At 51.3% G+C, this 18,985-nt stretch overlaps 8 protein-coding genes across 8 annotated transcripts; 4 read left to right on the top strand and 4 right to left on the bottom strand.

The window, feature by feature from the left end:
* Positions 1–183: 183 nt before the first annotated feature.
* AA0111_g10290 (hypothetical protein) lies at positions 184–698 on the bottom strand (the record flags this gene model as incomplete). Its single annotated transcript, XM_028644023.1, has 2 exons — positions 184–417; positions 468–698. The coding sequence occupies 2 exons, from the start codon at positions 696–698 to the stop codon at positions 184–186; spliced, it is 465 nt and encodes a 154-aa protein (XP_028502091.1).
* A 1,267-nt stretch (positions 699–1,965) lies between these two features.
* Positions 1,966–4,121, top strand: AA0111_g10289 (hypothetical protein; the record flags this gene model as incomplete). The annotated part of the gene is made up of 3 exons (XM_028644021.1): positions 1,966–2,548; positions 2,634–3,905; positions 3,958–4,121. The coding sequence occupies 3 exons, from the start codon at positions 1,966–1,968 to the stop codon at positions 4,119–4,121; spliced, it is 2,019 nt and encodes a 672-aa protein (XP_028502041.1).
* A 910-nt stretch (positions 4,122–5,031) lies between these two features.
* On the top strand, positions 5,032–5,793 carry AA0111_g10288 (hypothetical protein; the record flags this gene model as incomplete). Its single annotated transcript, XM_028644020.1, has 1 exon — positions 5,032–5,793. One exon carries the CDS (start codon positions 5,032–5,034, stop codon positions 5,791–5,793), a length of 762 nt encoding a protein of 253 aa, XP_028502040.1.
* A 231-nt stretch (positions 5,794–6,024) lies between these two features.
* AA0111_g10287 (hypothetical protein) lies at positions 6,025–7,354 on the bottom strand (the record flags this gene model as incomplete). The annotated part of the gene is made up of 2 exons (XM_028644019.1): positions 6,025–6,499; positions 6,669–7,354. 2 exons carry the CDS (start codon positions 7,352–7,354, stop codon positions 6,025–6,027), a joined length of 1,161 nt encoding a protein of 386 aa, XP_028502121.1.
* A 669-nt stretch (positions 7,355–8,023) lies between these two features.
* AA0111_g10286 (hypothetical protein) lies at positions 8,024–8,853 on the bottom strand (the record flags this gene model as incomplete). Its single annotated transcript, XM_028644018.1, has 2 exons — positions 8,024–8,689; positions 8,767–8,853. 2 exons carry the CDS (start codon positions 8,851–8,853, stop codon positions 8,024–8,026), a joined length of 753 nt encoding a protein of 250 aa, XP_028502043.1.
* A 3,507-nt stretch (positions 8,854–12,360) lies between these two features.
* AA0111_g10285 (hypothetical protein) lies at positions 12,361–13,344 on the top strand (the record flags this gene model as incomplete). Its single annotated transcript, XM_028644017.1, has 1 exon — positions 12,361–13,344. The coding sequence occupies one exon, from the start codon at positions 12,361–12,363 to the stop codon at positions 13,342–13,344; it is 984 nt and encodes a 327-aa protein (XP_028502120.1).
* Positions 13,345–14,097: 753 nt separating this feature from the next.
* AA0111_g10284 (Alpha-galactosidase 2) lies at positions 14,098–16,482 on the top strand (the record flags this gene model as incomplete). The annotated part of the gene is made up of 4 exons (XM_028644016.1): positions 14,098–14,161; positions 14,212–14,815; positions 14,865–15,480; positions 15,547–16,482. 4 exons carry the CDS (start codon positions 14,098–14,100, stop codon positions 16,480–16,482), a joined length of 2,220 nt encoding a protein of 739 aa, XP_028502042.1.
* A 109-nt stretch (positions 16,483–16,591) lies between these two features.
* On the bottom strand, positions 16,592–17,410 carry AA0111_g10283 (hypothetical protein; the record flags this gene model as incomplete). Its single annotated transcript, XM_028644015.1, has 1 exon — positions 16,592–17,410. One exon carries the CDS (start codon positions 17,408–17,410, stop codon positions 16,592–16,594), a length of 819 nt encoding a protein of 272 aa, XP_028502119.1.
* Between the last annotated feature and the right edge of the window lie 1,575 nt (positions 17,411–18,985).

The following is an 18,985-nucleotide window of genomic DNA, read 5'->3' as shown; positions in this document are numbered from 1 at the left end:
CAGCACTGTAGGGTCTAGCGTACCATGTAAACCCACCTGAACGCCTTGTCTGAAGTTCAGTCAAACCCAAACGCGTAAACACCTTTCGCAAAATCCAAGCCGTATCGCCATATCCAATCCAAGAATCGCAACAAATACCCATGCAAATATGACGTCGACGGTATCTAGTAAAATGCTCTCCCTCTAAGTGACGGTGCAAAGTAGCTCCTCCTCCAGGATGAACTTGCCCTCCTTGTACTTCTCGCTGGCCTCGTATGCCTTGTCGTATTTCCAACCGACAGTCTCCTTGCACTGGCGACAGTGGATGTCTCGTACTATGTGACGTCCTGTGGTCATGTTGCGTTCGTTGGGGTCGGATTCGGTAATGTTTACGACGCTGTCAAAGAGATAGGCCTTGCCGTGCTGGCCACGGAAGTTCTTCGTAATGTTAGCATTCTATTGATGCGTGGAGTTCAAGGCGCGCTGACCCTGCTGAGTATGTCATCGTGGTTGGAGAGATGGGTCTTGCAGTTCTTGCAGCCGTAGATGCGCGATGAGGTGGAGTTGAGGTAGATGTTGTAGGTGAGTCCCATGGTGATGGACAGGCGATCCGACTCGCTGATCGAGGGCTGCTGGGGTGTGGAAGATGCGTCGAGACCGTGGCGGTAATCAGAGCGGTAGTCAGAAGTGGCCACTCGTTGTTGGTCGCCGCCTGTCATACGTGCTGTTGGCGCGGGTGTGAAGGGGACAAAGGTGGCGGGGAGCTAGCGGTTAAGCGTTTGAAGGGCCCGAAATTTGTGGCTCCCGCTGTTGCGCCCAAGCGCGATTACTATCTTAGGATGTGGAATGAAGCCTTGGATCTGGCCTGGAGGTGACGCCGCTATGCCGGTAACTGGTGGCACGTGCGTATCGGAGCGGGATGACGGAGGCGAGGGGCACTGGCGGGGAGACAGAGAGCGGCGGTAGTGTGACTGGGACGTCAAGTTGGGTTGAATACTCTACACAAATATCTACGTGGCATGGGCTGAGGCTTTGTGGAACCAGACGATGAGGAGTGCAGTGAGAGAGCTCCAGGATCGCCAGGCTAGTGCATGTGGTGAGATGGAGCGGGGCCGTCTTGGAGGAGTAAGGTGGTCAGCTGGCGACGCACGCGGACGGTATTCTGTCCAAACTCGAAGAATTCTAGGGATGTGTTTACATTAGCATGGATGACATGGAGTCGATTGAAGAATCAACGTTTCGACAATCGTTGGCCACAGTCTCCTCTGATTGGTCACGACCATGTCGAGTTACCTGTTTGGGAACATCCAGCCGATCGCGCAGTCCCCAAATGTTTCTCTCCGCAATGACGAGTCATAGGATAAGCGCTTGCCTGGTAGGAGTTATCCTCGGTGTTGTTGCTTGTCGTCTTCGGACATGTAAACATGGACCCGCAGAACAAGAGAGCGTTTTACATTGGCACACAAAGAAGCAGGCTGGCCGTCGATAAACCAACGCATCGACCGACATGTGACGGCGAGCGTTGGGAGTGGGCAGAGTTTCGCGCATCCTCCATGCAAGGTGTTGTTGTTCTCTATTGACGCTGCGGCTCCCAACCTCTCTTCGCGAACTGGGCGAGTCAGACGCCACGCAAGGTATAGCTGTAGAGTGAGGGTGAAACGACATAGGCAATTGCAGAGCGTCTGCAGCACGAGCGAAGTGACAGCGGCCAGTAAATGCACGCCTACGCTCATGCAGGTGATTGGCGTCGCGGCGTGTAGGCGATTATCAGCCCCAGCCTTCCGATGCACGTCCGCTGCGGCTTGCCCTTGTGGCAGACGTGCTAGCGGGCTTAACCTCGCTGATATGGAACATTCTAGCATCGTTTTTAGGACCAAAATCCCAGCTTAATTTTTATCCGCCCTGGATCTCAACCAACAGTCGCTGCAGCCAGACTAAATTTCTAGTGACACCATCCAGGCCGCTATCCTTCCGCAGCTCGCCCCCATGGTTCTTCCCTCCTTCTTCGCATCCTCAAAGAAGTCGTCCAAGACCAGAGATATCCCCAACCTTGCCCCCCGACCTTCACCCCAGGCTACCGCGGGCACCCCTCCTGCCTCGCCTGACAAGCACACCCACTCCAAGGTGAAAGACCGGGAACGCTCCTCCAGCCGCCGTTCGAGCTCATACTCGTCCAAGCGTTCCTCCAAGTACGACCGCGACTCACACCCGCTAAATCTGCCGCCTGAGGAACGCCAACGCCTGTCCTCGCAAATGTCCGCCATGGACCAGCCCACACCCCAGCCAATGGACGTCGACCGGGAACACTCGTCCTCGCCCGCACCTTCGAGCCCGGTAGCAGACGCCCCAAAGACGAATGGCGCCAACGGCGCCCCAGACGGGCCCGCTCCTCCTCCCCACAGATACACAAAGAGCCCGCCGCCGCCCACAGCAAACTACGCTGCCACTCCCGAGGCTGCCACCCCGCCTGCTGAGCCCCCGACCATAGACGCCGAGGAGTACAAGGCTGCTGGCAACAAATTCTTCAAGATCAAGGATTACCCACGCGCCATCGAGGAATACTCCAAAGGTGCGTAGTCATACTTGCCATGCACTAGCTGCAGCTTTGCACTACACAACACACCAAGGAGAGCTTCGGGCTAACCAATCCGCAGCTATCGAGGCCGACCCCAAGAATGCCACCTACTACTCGAACCGGGCCGCCGCCTACATTTCCGCCAACAAGTTCTACGAGGCCATGGAGGACTGCAAGATGGCCGACGAGCTGGACCCCAACAACATGAAGATCCTGCTGCGGTTAGGCAGAGTATATACCAGTCTGGGACGGCCAGACGAGGCTGTGCAAGTATACGACTCCATCAATGCCACGGCCAAAGACAAGCAGCCTGCCTTGACAATGCAAAAGCACCTCCGCATGGCCGAGGACACTGCACGGAACGAGGGCTCGGGCTCCATGGTCATCTACGCTCTCAACGAGGCTGAGAAGGGCCTCGGTGCTGGTGTAGACAAGCCCCGAAAGTGGCAGCTTATGCGGGGAGAGGCACACCTGCGCATGGGCAATGCCAATGCGCTTGGGGAGGCACAGAACGTTGCCATGTCGCTGCTACGGTATAACAACCAGGACCCGGATGCTCTCGTGCTTCGCGGTCGCATCCTATACGCCCAGGGCGAGAACGACAAGGCTGTCCAACATTTCAGACAAGCGCTTGCCTGCGACCCTGACTTCAAGGCTGCTGTGAAGTACCTTCGCATGGTTCAAAAACTGGACCGCATGAAGTCGGAAGGTAACGCTGCCTTTAAGTCTGGCAGGTTCCAAGAAGCCATCGACACCTACACCCAGGCGCTAGAAGTCGATCCCTCGAACAAGGGCACAAACTCCAAGATCCTTCAGAACCGAGCCCTCTGCCACAGCCGGCAAAAGAGCTGGAAGCAAGCCATTGCCGACTGCGAGAAGGCGCTGGAACTCGACCCAAGCTACACAAAGGCACGGAAGACCCGGGCAAAAGCCTTGGGCGAGAACGGCAACTGGGAGGAGGCTGTGCGTGATCTCAAGGCCATCCAGGAAGAGAACCCGTCGGAACCTGGAATCGCCAAGGAAATCCGTGATGCCGAGATGGAGCTCAAGAAGAGCAAGAGGAAAGACTACTACAAGATTCTCGGTATCGAGAAGGATGCCACAGAGCAACAAATCAAGAAAGCATACCGAAAGCTGGCCATCGTACATCACCCAGACAAGAACCCTGACGACGCGGATGCTGCAGACAGGTTCAAGGAGATCCAAGAAGCACACGAGACTCTGAGCGACGCACAGAAACGTGAACGGTACGACTCCGGCGCTGATCTTGTAGACCCCAACGACATGTTCGGTGGGGGCGGCATGGGTGGAGGCATGGGTGGCATGGGTGGTGGCATTGACCCAGAGATCCGTAAGTACAATAACCACTGTGAGAAAACATCCACAGCTAACAAAAGGCACAGTCATGCAAATGTTCGGTGGCATGGGTGGAGGCATGGGAGGCGGCCGTGGCGGAGGAGGTGGTTTCCACTTCAGCAGCGGCGGTGGCGGCAGTCCATTCGGTGGTATGGGTGGTATGCCCAGCGGTGGTCGAAGAGGAGGACCTCCCGGTGGCTTCCCCTTCTAAGCGCCTCATTTATACCCACACAACCCCCACGACGACGCTCCGTTTCAAAAACAGCATCCTCTCTTTGATTCGTGTGTATACCCTTGGCAGAACACTTCCGACAGATTTCATTTACTGGCGTTGGATACAGGAGACGCGCGAGCAGTAGATGCATAGACGGTCGTTCGGATCGCTCTCCTGTATTTGGGTGGGATGCGAAGCATTGATTTTCACGTTGGCTCCCGAGGGATTTAGCATTGCCTGGCGTCTCTCATTACTATTTTGTGCATGAAACCCACTTCTAAGAAATGTCTGCCGTATGTGACGTGTTGGAATTAGTAGTGTAATGCGATTTTTTTTTTTTGAAAAAAAAGTTAACGACCAAGGGATTGTCTTCGTGCTCGTGACGTACAGACAGAGATGGCCTCCCGACACAAGGACGAGTCGCAATGGTGTTCGTGTACAATAGTCGTTGTGGTGGATCGTTCATGTCGTGACATTTGCAGCGGAAATCGTACCAAATCGTGTGCAAAATGAGCCAATGACGTCATACACACTAAGGTCTTGTGAAAACCGTCCAGTAGCATTTCGCATGACCTTGATTTCCATAGTGCCCGAGACCTTAATTTTTACTCTTTCTACCTCAATTAGTAGTAACCCTATCGAAGGTTTTTCTCACGAGTATCATTCCAACAAAAGCACCACTTCGTATAAACCCTGAGCTGGGAAAACTTACTCCTTATTTGATACGTTAGGTTTTCGCAAGTGGTTTTGACAACGTTCAAAGGGAGCATAAAGTCTATTCAGACTGCACCACCAGTAATAGCTACTCGAGCATTCTTTAGAAGACAAGGACCTTCTGAGAGGCGCCTCTACACCCTCTCTACCCTCTACAGATCGTGCCACGTGACCGCACGATTGAATGTCTACAATGCAACCTTCCAGACGCGGCCGTCCAAACCGCCAAACGCCCACGTCAGGACCATCACGAGGCGCCCACACACCGCGGGACCGCGGTGACTCTACGCCATCCTTCATCTACAATTCCGAGGCCAACTTCCATGTCTCAGATTACCGGGGACGAGGACGAGGTCGAGGTCGAGGTAGAGGCAGGGGCCGTGGTGGACCGAACTTCAGATCGGACCCAGACTATCCTCCCGTCCCATCCTTCGCTTTTCTCAACCCCGGTACAGCTGTCTCCATCATCCTCAAACAAGACCAGCCCACCGGACATCAAGTCCGCGGTATTGTAGCAGACTTGCTAACGCGTGGCGATCATCCCCGGGGTGTGAAAGTAAGGTTAAGGGATGGAAGGGTTGGTAGGGTACAGAAACTTGTCTCCGAGAGCGAAGGAACGCAGGGTGAGGCTGTTGTTGGTGGCGCTGGTGCGGGGCTGGGTAGGGATGGTGAAGGTGGGGGAAATGGTGTAGAGAGGAGACCGGGGAGGATGGTTGGTGGGAGAATAGAGAGGGATATTAGGGATGAGGATGAGTATCTTTATGATGAGAGGAGGAGGAGACAGCCTGCGGATGTGGGAATATTTGCTGCGCTGGAAGAGGCGGATCGGAGATATCAGGGAACTGGGAGTGGAGAGTTGAGGAAACCTCAGGTTGCGATATGTCCGGTGTGTGAAGATTTTGAGGGGGATGAGGCAGCTGTTGCACATCATGTTGAGGAGCATTTTGGGGGATGATGGAATTGGAAATGGCGGGTTGATTTGCCATCTTGCTCTGCTTGAAAGGGTCTTTCATGTACACGACGTCGAGCAGTGGTTAACTATCTCCGTCGTGTCAAGATCTCTAACATGCCTTGCGTAAGGGACCATGTATATCTCTGAGCCCTAACAACATCTTTGCCGTCGCGACTGCACCACAGTATGATATCGGCAGTAGCACATTCCCCTTTCCCCGTTTTCATCGCTATCTTACTTGTAGACTATATCTAGACTACGCTTCTCGTCTACATAGTTAAACTCATCCCTAAGAAGCCAGAACTTCGCACCCTTTCCTTCCTGGATGCGCCCATGAGCCTTGTGGTGGTTGATCACATTCTGTCGGCGTTTACTATAGACCTTGACAAACTGCTCGTCTTCCTTCCAATCCTTGAAGATGCTCGACGCAACCCATCCTGCGTTAGGTAGACGCGAAGAGTTTCTTCCGTCGGGAAGATTCCTAGTATTGATGTGGTCGCAATCGAAGGCACGAAATGCTCTGTTGGCCATATCGAGGTCGATGACATTGTCGAGAGCGTTCCACCTGAGCTCGTTGAGTTTGTCTTTCAAGGTTTCAATCTCATTCTCCGGCACCTCAATCTCAATCTCAGGGCGGTCTTGGGATGTCGCATGTCTGGGAGTCTGGATGTTCACACCCACCTGGGCCTGCGAACAGCCCGAAAGAAGTCTACAACGGTGTGAGTGAGATGCTCAATGGAGAGGAGCAAGGTGGATGGGTAAAGGAGGTGCTGGGAGTAACCTGCTGCATTCTCAGAACATAAGATGATGATGTCACACTAAAGAAATCAAGCGTGGTTGGTCTGTCGCGAAACCTAAGATCACCGATCGTTACGTACCTTTCCGGATCCGTTTGAGTCCTTGATTTGCTCACGCGAGACTCCTGCACCTCAGCTTCGAGGTTGGAGAGCCGTGCCCTAAAAGACTCTGCATCTGCTTCGCTCGCTGAGCGCTGTTCGGTAAGCAGTTTGTTTGCTTTGGTGAGCCTAGCGACCTTATCTTCCTCGACCGCCAGCTTTCGCTGCAGATCAGCGATCCGTCCTTGGCTTGCAGTGTTATCGCTCGAGTGAGATGTTGCTTCATCCAATTCTTGTTCTACAACATGAACATCCCCGCGAACCGCGGCAAGCTTCACAATGAGGCGATTATAGGAGTTCTGTGGTCGAGCGCACGAGTGCGATATTCCTTGCGCCGCACCAGCAATATTAGCCAGTTCGACATCCTTGTGTTCCAGAGCGGCTTCGAGCACTTCCATCTGTGCCCGCAGCGCCTCAGCTTCCGACGTCGTGGTGGTGTGGTTAGCCTTTTCCTGCTCGAGATTCTGGTTCAGAGCCTTGACCGTATCCATTTCACTCTGCAGGCGCTGGACTTCGACTTCTAGATCGCTGTTCTTGCGGTCTGCAACACTCAGTTTAAATCTCAATCTAAACAGGTCCCTCTCTTCATCGCTGTCGGAGGCGTTGTCCTCTGATGCGACCGTGCTGCTAGATAGCATCTGATATCGCTGCTGTCGACTCGGATGCATCCCGGCGTAGGTATCATCGTCATCAGAGTGCGCGTATGTCATTTTTCCCCGAGTAACTGATGAATTTGACGCGATTGTGGGTGGTGTGTGCTGGCTAGCTGGGAGTCGCTCCTACTTGATCTGTGTAGCAGAGTCTATGGTTCTTGGCAGAACGCTTCCGCCGAGAAGGAAGGCGTGCAAGAGCCTGGGGCAGGCATAATATTTGCAGGACTAGAAAATGGTGAACGAGGAAAGTGAGGGTTGCGAGGCCACCTGAGCGTTGCTGGTAGCTCTGTTATGGGCCACATGCTGTGAGACAGTACCTAGGTATGGGAAAGCTGTCAGCAGAGATGTCGAAATTGAGGAGGTATTTGGAAGATTGCTTACCTGGGAAACAAGATATAGGATGAAGAAAAGAACAATGCTATCTGCTGTATTTGGAGTACAAGAAGTAGATCCATGAGAGTTGGCAAAGAGCTTTGATACATTCTATAACACGCGATCCGATGACAGCTGATGCACACAACATCATCTTTTGGCGATGAGAAGCCGACAGTAATAGAATAGGTAATACAGATTATGGGGGACTCTAGCGATGTGTTCGTTGTGTATACGGCCAGGAGAAATACAAGTAGAACGATGGCGACAGCAACGGCTGGCATCAGGTCGTACACCTGTGGTGGCTCATACTTACTCATTACCTGCCAGGGTCGCTTCTCCGTTGGCGGCAATATTGATACCATTAGATCCACCAATAGACTTACTGCCATCCGAACCTTCTGTAATGCCTAGGTTTCCGCCTAGATTGTCTGCGTTGCCATCCTGGCCGAGAGTGATACCAGACTCTTCAGAGAACCTTTCAGATTCTTCAGTAGCCTTGACACCATTTGACTTTTCTCCCGTTGCCTTTTGAGCTTCCTTCTCGGCTTCCTTCTTCGCTGCCTCTCCTTCGGCGCGGCCAGGCTGGTTTTCTGTACCAGCGCCAGCGCCGGCCTCAGATTTTGCTGGCTTTTGCTCTTCCGTGGCAGCAGGCTTCTGCGCTTCAGCAGCGGAGTTTCCCTCCTCGGCAGTAGCGGGCTTTTCGCCTTTTGTTGCTGAAGACTTGGGTGCCTCTTCAGTCGTCGCTGTACTGTTTCCCTTCTGGTTTCCGCCGAGCTTAAGACCGTTGCCAGTAATTCCGCCACCTGGGCCACCCAGAGTGAGTCCTCCAATCGTGAGACCACCTCCTCCACCTCCTTGTTTTTGAGCTTCGCGACGGCGGCTTCCCCCGTTGGTCAACGAGTCTAGACTCTGAAAGTCTGCGTCGCGTCTAATGGGGTGCGCTCGGTACGAGCGGGAAACAAGAGCTGATTTCGTCTATCACACGGATAAGCATATGCTACAGACCAAATATCGAACGATGCCAAGGTAGTGTCGAATTTGGATATACTTACTGCCCATAGTGTGCGGGGAGGAACGACGAAAGCATCTACGCACGATATGACCAGAAGACCGAGAGTTAGTTCGAGAGAGAGCTTCATGTTGGCTGATTAGATACTCTGGAAAAAGGGTGTGTAAAGAGAATAGCTGTCCGGCAGCAAAGTTAACAGAAAACCAAAACGAATTGAGGATGTTACCAGAAAGCTTATCAAAGGTCAGTTGGAGATCTGTACTGTAGATAAGTCTTTTCCAGGCCCATGAGTCTCAGCAACATATGCTTACCCGAGCCACCGTCTAGTGCGTACATTGGCATTGCCGGAACCTGCATAATGGAACGCATCCACAACGTTTGCAGGTCAGCTTGGCAATCGTAAGTGGTCGGAGCACTGTGTCAAACGCCAATGCGCGGCATGGTCGACCACTCGCTAGGATGTTGGGGTCGCTCATGTCGCAAAAGCGTCGCAGCTCCCGTCTGGGCCCTGATGGTCGTGTTCTAACCATTCGGCCCTCGTAAAGCCGTCTTGGAAGAATCAAGTAAGAAAGACAAGTCATGGCTAAGCTTCTGGATGGTAATTTTGTGATGCTAGGAAAGCCAAGAACGAATTTGAATCGAGACACGAATTGCGGTTTGAGTATACCGGTTCTGTGTTGAAACAGAGTCTACAGGTCGTACGATTCTTCTGTTAAAGAAAACTTAAGGTGTTGCTGAGCGCATTGAAAGACCTGTTTGGTGACAGTAGGTTTGCTCTTGTCAGGACATGATCGGAAGCACATATTCCAAGGTCACGACGACCTTTAAGTGGCGACAAATGTACGCGAGTGGAGAGGGAACACGAACAACAATACACAATATCGATCTGAAATGGAACAAATTGGCGATGAAATTGATGAGCGGGACGTGGCTATCCCGTCGAGTGCGGGCTGGGAAACCACGCGAAATTGACACGCTAGCGAAGATGACTAAGCCTATGCGACGAGATTCTCGGGGTCGACTGTTCTTGCGGAAGTTCTTAGGCTCACAATTCATGTCAGCATGTCACATCATGACGTTCCGTTGTTGTCTGCACCGAACAACCATGACGCTCTCACGGATCGAAGTGATGCTGTATTGGTCGGGGCCGTGCCACATTTTATGTGAGTATGAGGTTACATGATACGTTATCATTTTTTGGACTGGCCTCTCATGCTACGGCTTAATCAGCTTCAACATGTGTTCCTTATCCAATATGTGCGGCAAGCTAACATGACCTCGGGAAGGTAGATGGCTACAACCTTTCCACTGCGCTTTCTCCGCCTAGATAGATTCGCATACTTCAATACCACCCCAACCAAGCCTACTCGTGCCGGCACGTCTTAGCCGTTATAGAGACGCTCTCCATCGTCTCTGTATTGCTGGAAAGCCTCGTGTAGTGACTCCACGGTCTCACCAGGGAAAAGATGCAGGAAGAATGCGCACCCTTTTTTGCGCTTCACCTTCCACATGAACAACTGCCGCTTTGCGTCGTCATTCCAACCGGTGAAAATGAATTGACTTTTGTTAGTAGATGGGGTGTCTTTCACCATGTCGCGGAGATGTGCAGTAGAGGCTTGTGAAGCGCGACTGGATAGGCTAACAAGATTCTGAGAGGAAGAGTCTGTGAGATGGTGGGTTAGCGGGAAGACTAACAACAGGTTTCAGATCATCGTTTACCTGCGCCACGATCTGAATAGACTCCTAGATCTTGTGCTGGTCCACTAAAGCCAAGGCCGCCCAAGTCAAGTGATCCTCCTAGTGCCTGGGTCTGCCTGTGGTCTCGTGAGAATGCCGCGGTTAGGAAGCCTCGCAAAGTCCGAGTATCGTTCCTGTCTGTCCTGGTATCTGGCTGAGCACGACGAGGAACCACGAAAGCCTCGCCAGTCCAGACCCTACCGTCTGCATAACGCCAAGCCTGATCCGGGTCTTCCCACGAGGGTGGGTCCGCCGCTGGAGCTATCCGCTAAAGTCAGTTCGGAGTCTACAGATGGAGATATTCTTAGTTACGTAGATTGTGTAGTCGGTTGACTGATCCACGTGGCTGCATAAATGAAGAGGCGAAATCTCCGTTATTGTTTGGAAAGAGCGATTCGTCTAGATGTCTCAGGGGACAGTATCCACGATTAGAAGGCTCTGCTGGCGGATGGTCGTTTTTCTTATCAGGTGAACCAGCCATTTGTAGTATACGGAAGGTATCTATTAGGGTTTCTGTTGGAGAGAAAATGACACTTCGGGAAAGAAACGTATGAGCCCTCGAAAACGGATAAACCAAAACAATATTGATAATGATCGCGAATTTTGATCTTTGTACATGTTAAGTGAAGGCAAGAGTAATTGAGTCAAACAATACTTTGCCCCTCAAAGACGACTTCACCTTGTTGTTTCTTGACTCACCAACAATCTACCTGCCCTTTTTTCAATAACATTCGAAGGTCTGCTCGTATCATCGTGTGAGAGCGGTGGTCATCTGGGACGCAAGAGTGCTGACTACTTCCAGGCTACAGTGAATCGTGGTGCTGGACTTGATATCGTCATTGGTATCATATGAAGGAAGAATGAAAAGTGAGTGACCATACAGATCAGAAGCAACGAGTGAATTTAATGGTCCGACTATTGCAATTCGCTCACACTAAAACCCAGAAGCTTGCCATCGGTATTGTCTTTCTGTGCCCTTGTCAATAGTGGGCTGAGCTCTTCTCCGACTCGCTCGTACTTTCTTGCATACAAATCCCTTGATATAAATGGGAATACATGATTCCTTGAACCATAGTTTCTCTGGTACTGGTAGTTTTGCAAGGCAGAACTTCCATGACCCATTAGGGTGACAACTGGCTACGGTCCCTTGTCTGAAACGTTGCCAGTGTATCCCGCGTATCACGAGGGTGGATAGGCTTGAGCTCGCTGACAAGGTCTTGAATTAAGAAGTCAGGTCTCAAGCCAGAGGTCTACAGCAATCCCATTTACCTATTGCGCAGATGTGTGAGGTGCTCGCTAGGCGCCGCGATATTGACTAGGAATTGCCGGGACTGTCAAGAAGTTGTCGGAAAGCCTTGTCAGTCATGAGGTATACAAAAAGTACTACAAGACACCTCTTGCCATACTTAAAGCGGTGCCGAAGGTTTGTCGGCATGCGCCAACAATCTCGTACAAAACCTTATTGTCGATATGGTATGATAATTTTATGAAGCTTGAATAAAGCGCAAGCACCCGACTTCTAGAAAAATTGGGCAGTAGTTTGGATACGCGATCGAGAGCTATCTTCACTTGAGCGGCCAATGTGTTGTTGACAGCTGGCAATATCATTTCAAAGAGGTTATGTGGCAGGCCAGATACAGTTAGCGTTCTGCGCCACAGCTGTGGCCGAACATAACGTCATTGTTCTCCATCTCGCTTCACAGCAGCTGCCCACTTCCTACAATCTCTACAGTCCGGACGGCAGACATCCTTCTTTCTCACACAATCGAATTTGATAGCTCGTATTTTTGCGCTGTGGTTGAAAGCCACTTTGTCCATTGGACTGCAGTTTCCTTAGCTACAGGAGTTAAAACAGCAACCTCCAGCTCAACCGAGCACATCACTCATCTCCCCCACAACCATGGCAACGCGGCGTAAACCAAACAGCGACACAGACAACGGTGTACCTCTCACAGCGGGCATGCCCGGCGGTACCATCCGCCCACCGACCTCATCGGCGCGTCGCTCCCCCTTCCTCCCTACGCGCCTCGAAGCACAACTCATCGCCATCTACCCATTGACACTCCTCCTCGGTAGCGTCTTTAGCATAATTTCGCCTTCCAATCGAGCCGCGCCCTATTCCGCAACCCTACAGTCTCACCCTACCGAATTTGCGCCCTCATACTTTGCGCAGAAAAAGAACATCTTCAATGTATACTTTGTCAAACAAGGATGGTTCTGGACTACACTAGCATTTGCTGTCTTTGTTACCTTCCATCCTGGTTTCGGTCAGGGTGCGAGTGCGAGGCGCATCCGAGCGGTCATGCGATATGGTGTTGTGACGACTTGGTGGTGCTTCATGACACAGTGGTTCTTTGGACCGCCGTTGATCGATCGCGGCTTCAGGTTCACTGGAGGTCAATGCGAAATAATAAGAGATCCCGAGGCGAGGGAAGAAATGAGCAACACAAGAGAGTATATCACGGCTGCGACGTGTAAGGCAGTTGGTGGAACTTGGAAGGGTGGTCATGACATCTCTGGACATGTCTTCTTGCTTATTCTTGGCTCATCGCTTCTGTGGTTGGAATTCCTGCCTGCGTTGACGCGTGTAGAAGGGCTGAGAGACGGAAGGTTGATCACTTTGCCAGATGGCAAGGTTGCAAGTGTTGCAGTGGAGAAAGAGCTGGTGAAGTCTGAGGGTGAAGCTACCGCGCGTGGCGTCAAGTTCGCGCTCAGTGTCGCGGCGCTGATGTGGTGGATGCTTCTCATGACAGCTGCCTACTTTCATACTTGGTTTGAGAAGTTCACGGGCCTGCTAGTCGCATTCGCAGCGCTGTGGACTGTCTACTTCCTCCCAAGAGGCGTTTTCCAGGTTAGAGCGTGGTTGGGTATGCCTGGTGTATGAAAGATTTACTGTGTAGTAGCGAACTGCAGGAGTGGCGGTGGGCAGTCATCTTGCAGATCGCATGGCGGCGATCGCAAAACAAGCCGAGAGCGGCGACGACATAGACTGCATGGCGAGTTGGTGAGTTGACGAGTCAAGCGCTTGAGCAAAAACATAATGAGTATAGTATTGTTTAATGGCATATATTACCACTTCATCCTGTGTTCGACAACAGGCTCATTAGGTCATAGACGTCATTTTCGAGCAAAAGATGGTATGACTTCAGAATGATACCAAAAACAAATCCCTTGCCGTTGTCGCTAACACTAGGTATTCCGGGAATCCCTCCGTGCCGCTCCCTCTACAATGTCGGAGCTACACCAACGGTTTTCTAGTGACAGGCATGTTGTGTTCCGGGCAACACAGGGCTAGTGTACCAGATGTGAGATGGCAGCTGCAGCCTTTGACAGGACCGTTGACCACATCTACCGCGGCTAAACCTCGCATCGACCCAGAGTTACACCGCGCCCATCTCTAAACGGTATCCTATCCGCCCAGTTCCGCCCGCTTCACCCAATCACTTGATTCTCCGTAGAGTCGCATTGTGAAAGAGTTTGTCTGTGACCCCAGACTTTCCCCACTTCCCCTCACGATGATCAAGCCATTGCATCCCGATGTTAAGCTAACCATGCGGCATTGGTTGTTGAGACAAGTACTTAATGGAGGTACCTTAGCGGATTTCCGCGACGTATTGCTCAACTGCAAAATCTCGCAATGTTTGGCATGAAGGGTGTTTGCGCGTTGAGCCTTTTGGCCAGCGCCGTGGTTGGTCAAAATGGTATGGAATGGGTTTCGGATCCGATAGAGGCGGCTGCTGACGTGAGGCAGCTATTTCAGCGACTGGGACAAACTTCACCTTGACCGCTGATGGCATGTCATACCTCTTCCATGTAGATACCGAGTCGGGAGACCTCATCTCGGATCATTTTGGAGGACCGACCGACGACTTTACACCACCTGCCTTTATCCTCCCCTACGGATGGCATGCTGGGATATCCAACGATCGTCGCGAGTTTCCTGACAGTGGTCGTGGCGACTTCCAACTACCAGCGATTCACATCGAACATGCTGATGGGGACACCGTATCCGCGTTCCGTTACCAATCTCACGAGATCACCCAGGGAAAGCCTTCGCTACCAGGACTACCCGCCACCTACGGTGAAGCTGGCGATGTAACGACGATCACCGTACATATGTACGACAACGTTTCTGATGTTTCGGCGGCTTTGTCGTACTCGATCTTCCCCAAGTACAATGCTATTGCGAGAAGTTTTAGCATTGCAAACAACGGTACTGCCGATATCGTCATCGAGAGAGCCTCGAGCTTCAGCACCGACTTTCCTAATCTGGATCTGGAGATGATTGAGCCGCATGGTGATTGGTCACATGAATTCCAGACTGTGAAGAGAAAGATTGACTATGGCGAGACTTCGTAAGTCGATGTCCTCAAGTATTGCTACAGTGTGGTTAATAAAGGGCAGATTCCGAAGCACGGCAGGGTATGCGTCGCATCTTCACAACCCCTTCTTCGCCTTGGTCTCGCCAACTACCACTGAATCTACCGGAGAGGCGTGGGGATTCAGTTTGGTTTGGAGCGGCAGCTTCGAGGCTACAGCCCAGCGTTTCTCTAATGGCTACGTACGTGTGCTTATGGGCCTTAACCCGCTTCACGCCAGCATTCGTGTGGCTCCAGGGGAGATGTTCCAGTCTCCTGAAGCTGTTGGTGTATACTCTTCTCAAGGTGTTGGTGGCGTATCGCACTCGTTTCACGACCTATATCGCAACCATCTCTCCCGTTCCAAGTTCACGGATCAAACCAGGCCAATTCTACTCAACTCTTGGGAAGGATTGAGCTTTGATATCAACGAGACTTCTCTGGTCAACCTGGCCGGCGAAGCTGAAGAGCTAGGAATTGAGCTCTTCGTGATGGACGATGGGTGGTTCGGCGTAGAGTATCCACGCAACAACGACTCTCTCGGTCTGGGCGACTGGACGCCAAATCCGGCTAAATTCCCTGATGGTCTTGGCCCATATGTGGAGCAGGTCAACAACTTTACAGTGTTGAACGCATCATCAACACCTTTACAGTTCGGTATTGTGAGTGTCTCTGTGCTATGCGAACTAAATTTGAGACATACACTGACATTATACCTCTATATTTAGTGGGTAGAACCAGAAATGGTCAATCCCAACTCGACACTTTACCATGAGCATCCCGATTGGGTCTTGCACGCGGGAAAGCACCAGAGATCGCTGACTCGAAACCAACTAGTACTGAACGTGGGATTGCCCGAAGTACAAGAGTTCATCATCAGCTCCGTCTCTCGAATTCTCGATTCTGCGAACATCCAATACGTGAAATGGGACAACAACCGCGGCATGCATGAGCTTGCCCGTCCATCTGACGACTACACTTATATCCTCGGTTTATACCGCGTGATTGACAACCTCACAACAAGCTACCCCAACGTACTTTGGGAAGGCTGCGCATCCGGTGGAGGCCGCTTCGACCCAGGTCTGCTCCACTACTGGCCTCAGCACTGGACTTCCGATAACACGGATGCATCGAACCGTCTCACCATTCAAATGGGTACATCACTTGTCTACCCACCTTCGGCGATGGGGTGCCACGTCTCCGCTATTCCGAACGGTCTCACCCACCGCAACATCAGCATCGAGTACCGCGGCCATGTAGCGATGATGTGCGGCTCCTTCGGTCTCGAACTAAACCCCGGGGAGCTCTCACCCGAGGAAGCTTCCGCCGTACCGTCCATCATGGCGCAAGCTAAAGCCGTAAATCCGGTAGTTATTTCTGGTGACTTTTATCGCCTCGCCCACCCGGATGTCAGTAATTGGCCAGGTGTGCAATTCGTCAGTGCAGACGCAAGCCAGAGTGTAGTGTTTGCGTTCCAGCAACTATATATGATAAAACCGGCTGCGCCTCCACTGAGACTGCAAGGCTTGGATCCTAAGGCGAGATACTACAACGACTTGGACAATGCTACATACAGTGGGGCTACATACATGAATGGTGGACTCAATATTCAGTGGCCCATGGGGGATTATCAAAGTAAGCTGATTTGGTTGAACAAGGTCTGAATAGCTTAATGTGTACATGCATTTACCATAATCGAATCAACTTCGTCAGTGACGCACTTGTCTGGAAGCATCTGATCTCGTTCAGGAGCGCCAATAGCGAGGGCCGTTCCTAAATCTCAGCCAATGGACGACGGTAAACCGCTTCCCACCCATTCTCTGCAACAGCCCGAATTTTCTTGTCATCCATGACCTTGACCAGCTTTCCACACTTCTCTCCGGTAAGCATAGCGACGTACTGGTCTTCCTGCTCCTTACTAATCAGATAGTACCGACAAAGGTACGCCACGTGGTTGGCCAATGCCTCCAGAATGGGATCTACGACCGCGTCCTTGCATGTCAGCTCAGCAATGGTGACTAATTCGTTGACTTCCACAGGACGACAAACAAGACCACCAATGTAACGTTCGATGACCTGCTGAGTATATTGAGCCATACCTAAGGTACGCGCTGTAAGGTGAAGCTCTAGACCCTTCTGGAGGTTGTTGGGTATGGGAAGGTCAGTGTATTCCTTATCAGTGCAGATCTTCCGCAGCCACTTCGAGATGACACGCATCGACTCCAATGTGACGTCTTTGTGATTGCATCTAATCAATCTGGCTTCTGCATGATCGCTTATTTGCCGACGGAACGCTGGTGAAGCAGCAAAGAAAGCTAGCTTGGGGACACTGACTTCCACCTCTTTGCCGTTGGGGTCAAGTACTTCCACTTTGATGGTGATGTGTGGATATAATTCTCTACGAGCCGAGGCTGACCAGTTGCGGAGATGATACCCGCCGTTTAGATTCTCTAGGTCTCCGAGGACTCTGTTAATTTGGCCGGTCGGGGAAAGGGAGTCGACAAAGTTACTTGTCTTGGCGGCATTGCGACGCTGGGAACTTTTACCCTTCACGGGTCGGTTAGTGTTGGTATTGCGAGAAGCGGTAGACATTATTGTAGTGTCTTGGATTATCCAATATAGTTTCAGAGTTGATGTGTAGATGTTTCCAGAGTTGATTATAATGTACATCTCTCAAAACGAGTGATTTGGGAGGCTTTATAAATCTCCAGGAGGAACTTTCTCAGAAGGTGATTGCTAGCTGGTATGAGGGAACGAACTGAGCTATGACCCTAAGTTTATCGTGTTTGTGTCCAAGAGAACCTTCCGCATTAGGTGAGTGAATGGATGGATGAATCAATTCAGGGCTATACCTTTGAAGTAGGCTATGCGCTAAGGGTGAGTGATAGAGCAAAACCCGATAGACGGCTGCACAGACCTGTCGGAAGGACTAAAGTATATTGCAGATCAGTTGTGGCAACGATGAGAATTCCGTTGTATCATCCTGATGTTCGTTCGAAGATTCATTTTTAAAGACGGACATTGTATGACTTATCTTTGAGGGTCTAAAGCTGCAGCACACCTCTCGTATATGGAAGAGCTGATCGCAGTATAGCAGGTAAGTAAATTGGTCAGTTGACTATCCGAGTCATATTCACCAGTGAACATTGTATTTGTCTCGGATTGGATTGGAAGTTGCTCATCACTCAAGTTGACGTTAAATGGCAGGATGTCTGGAAATGTGACAAAAGTTGTCAGGTGTAGCTGCGCAATCGTGGAATTGCTACCATTGAGCCTGCTCTTACAAGAGCTGAACATGTCACTACCGCTTGTGAGCATAGATCTCCACAAGCACTTTGTTGCGTTGACATAATGTGCACAAATTGCAGAATTGAGTCATTACGGAGAATTGTGCTTACACTAAAGCGAACATGGTAAATGAATGTTGTACAATCTTTGGTTTGTTTTGCTTAGACGTGTGGATTTGTTCCATCGGTGAATACCTTGCGTAGTTCTTCAGCTGCTGCAGATGTGCTCGAGCCCTCGCGATCGGAAGGAAATCCGGCAATAGATCGTACATTGCGCGCTGCATCTGCTCGACATGCATCATCCCCTTTCTTTAGGATATTGGAAAACCTATTCTTACTTCTTGCGCAGCCCACTAACTTGAGGGGAGCAGCTTGGTGATTATGATGGGTTCAAAGTATGTTTAGTCGAATGGTGGTGTTACTATTGATAGCTCCTCATGCAGCGGGGCTCTGCTGGTTGCTCCGTTTGGCCCCACTAAACTTCATGCACCCGCGGATAGCCCCATTGGCGGCGATAGCCAACACAAGCGCCGGCACCCGTGTTGAGATGGCAGCGTTCCGAAGATGGGGTGCAGCGCTTGTCAAGGCAGGAGATGGTGATGGGATCCGGGGTGACGAGCCAAGTCGATGCGCAGGTGGGATGTGTTGGGTTACGCACGCTTGGAACAATCCACGATGCACACGAAGATGTTGGTGGCGGTCGTAGGTGTATCTAGCTCTGTTTGTATGTCTCCCGTAGTTTATCGAGCCAGCAGGAGGGGTCCAACGTCAGCCAAGATGCATCTTCAAGCGCCATGGACATGTTCAATTGGATAGAGGGGTCAACCCTAGGTCTTTCTCTCGCGTGTGCACAAGGATGTGTAGTCGAAGAATGTATTTG

Source organism: Alternaria arborescens (assembly GCF_004154835.1).
Source record: "Alternaria arborescens strain FERA 675 chromosome Unknown contig_34, whole genome shotgun sequence".
NCBI lineage: Eukaryota > Fungi > Ascomycota > Dothideomycetes > Pleosporales > Pleosporaceae > Alternaria > Alternaria arborescens.
The sequence above is the reverse complement of the archived record's forward strand: the minus strand, read 5'-3'. Positions and strand labels throughout refer to the sequence as shown.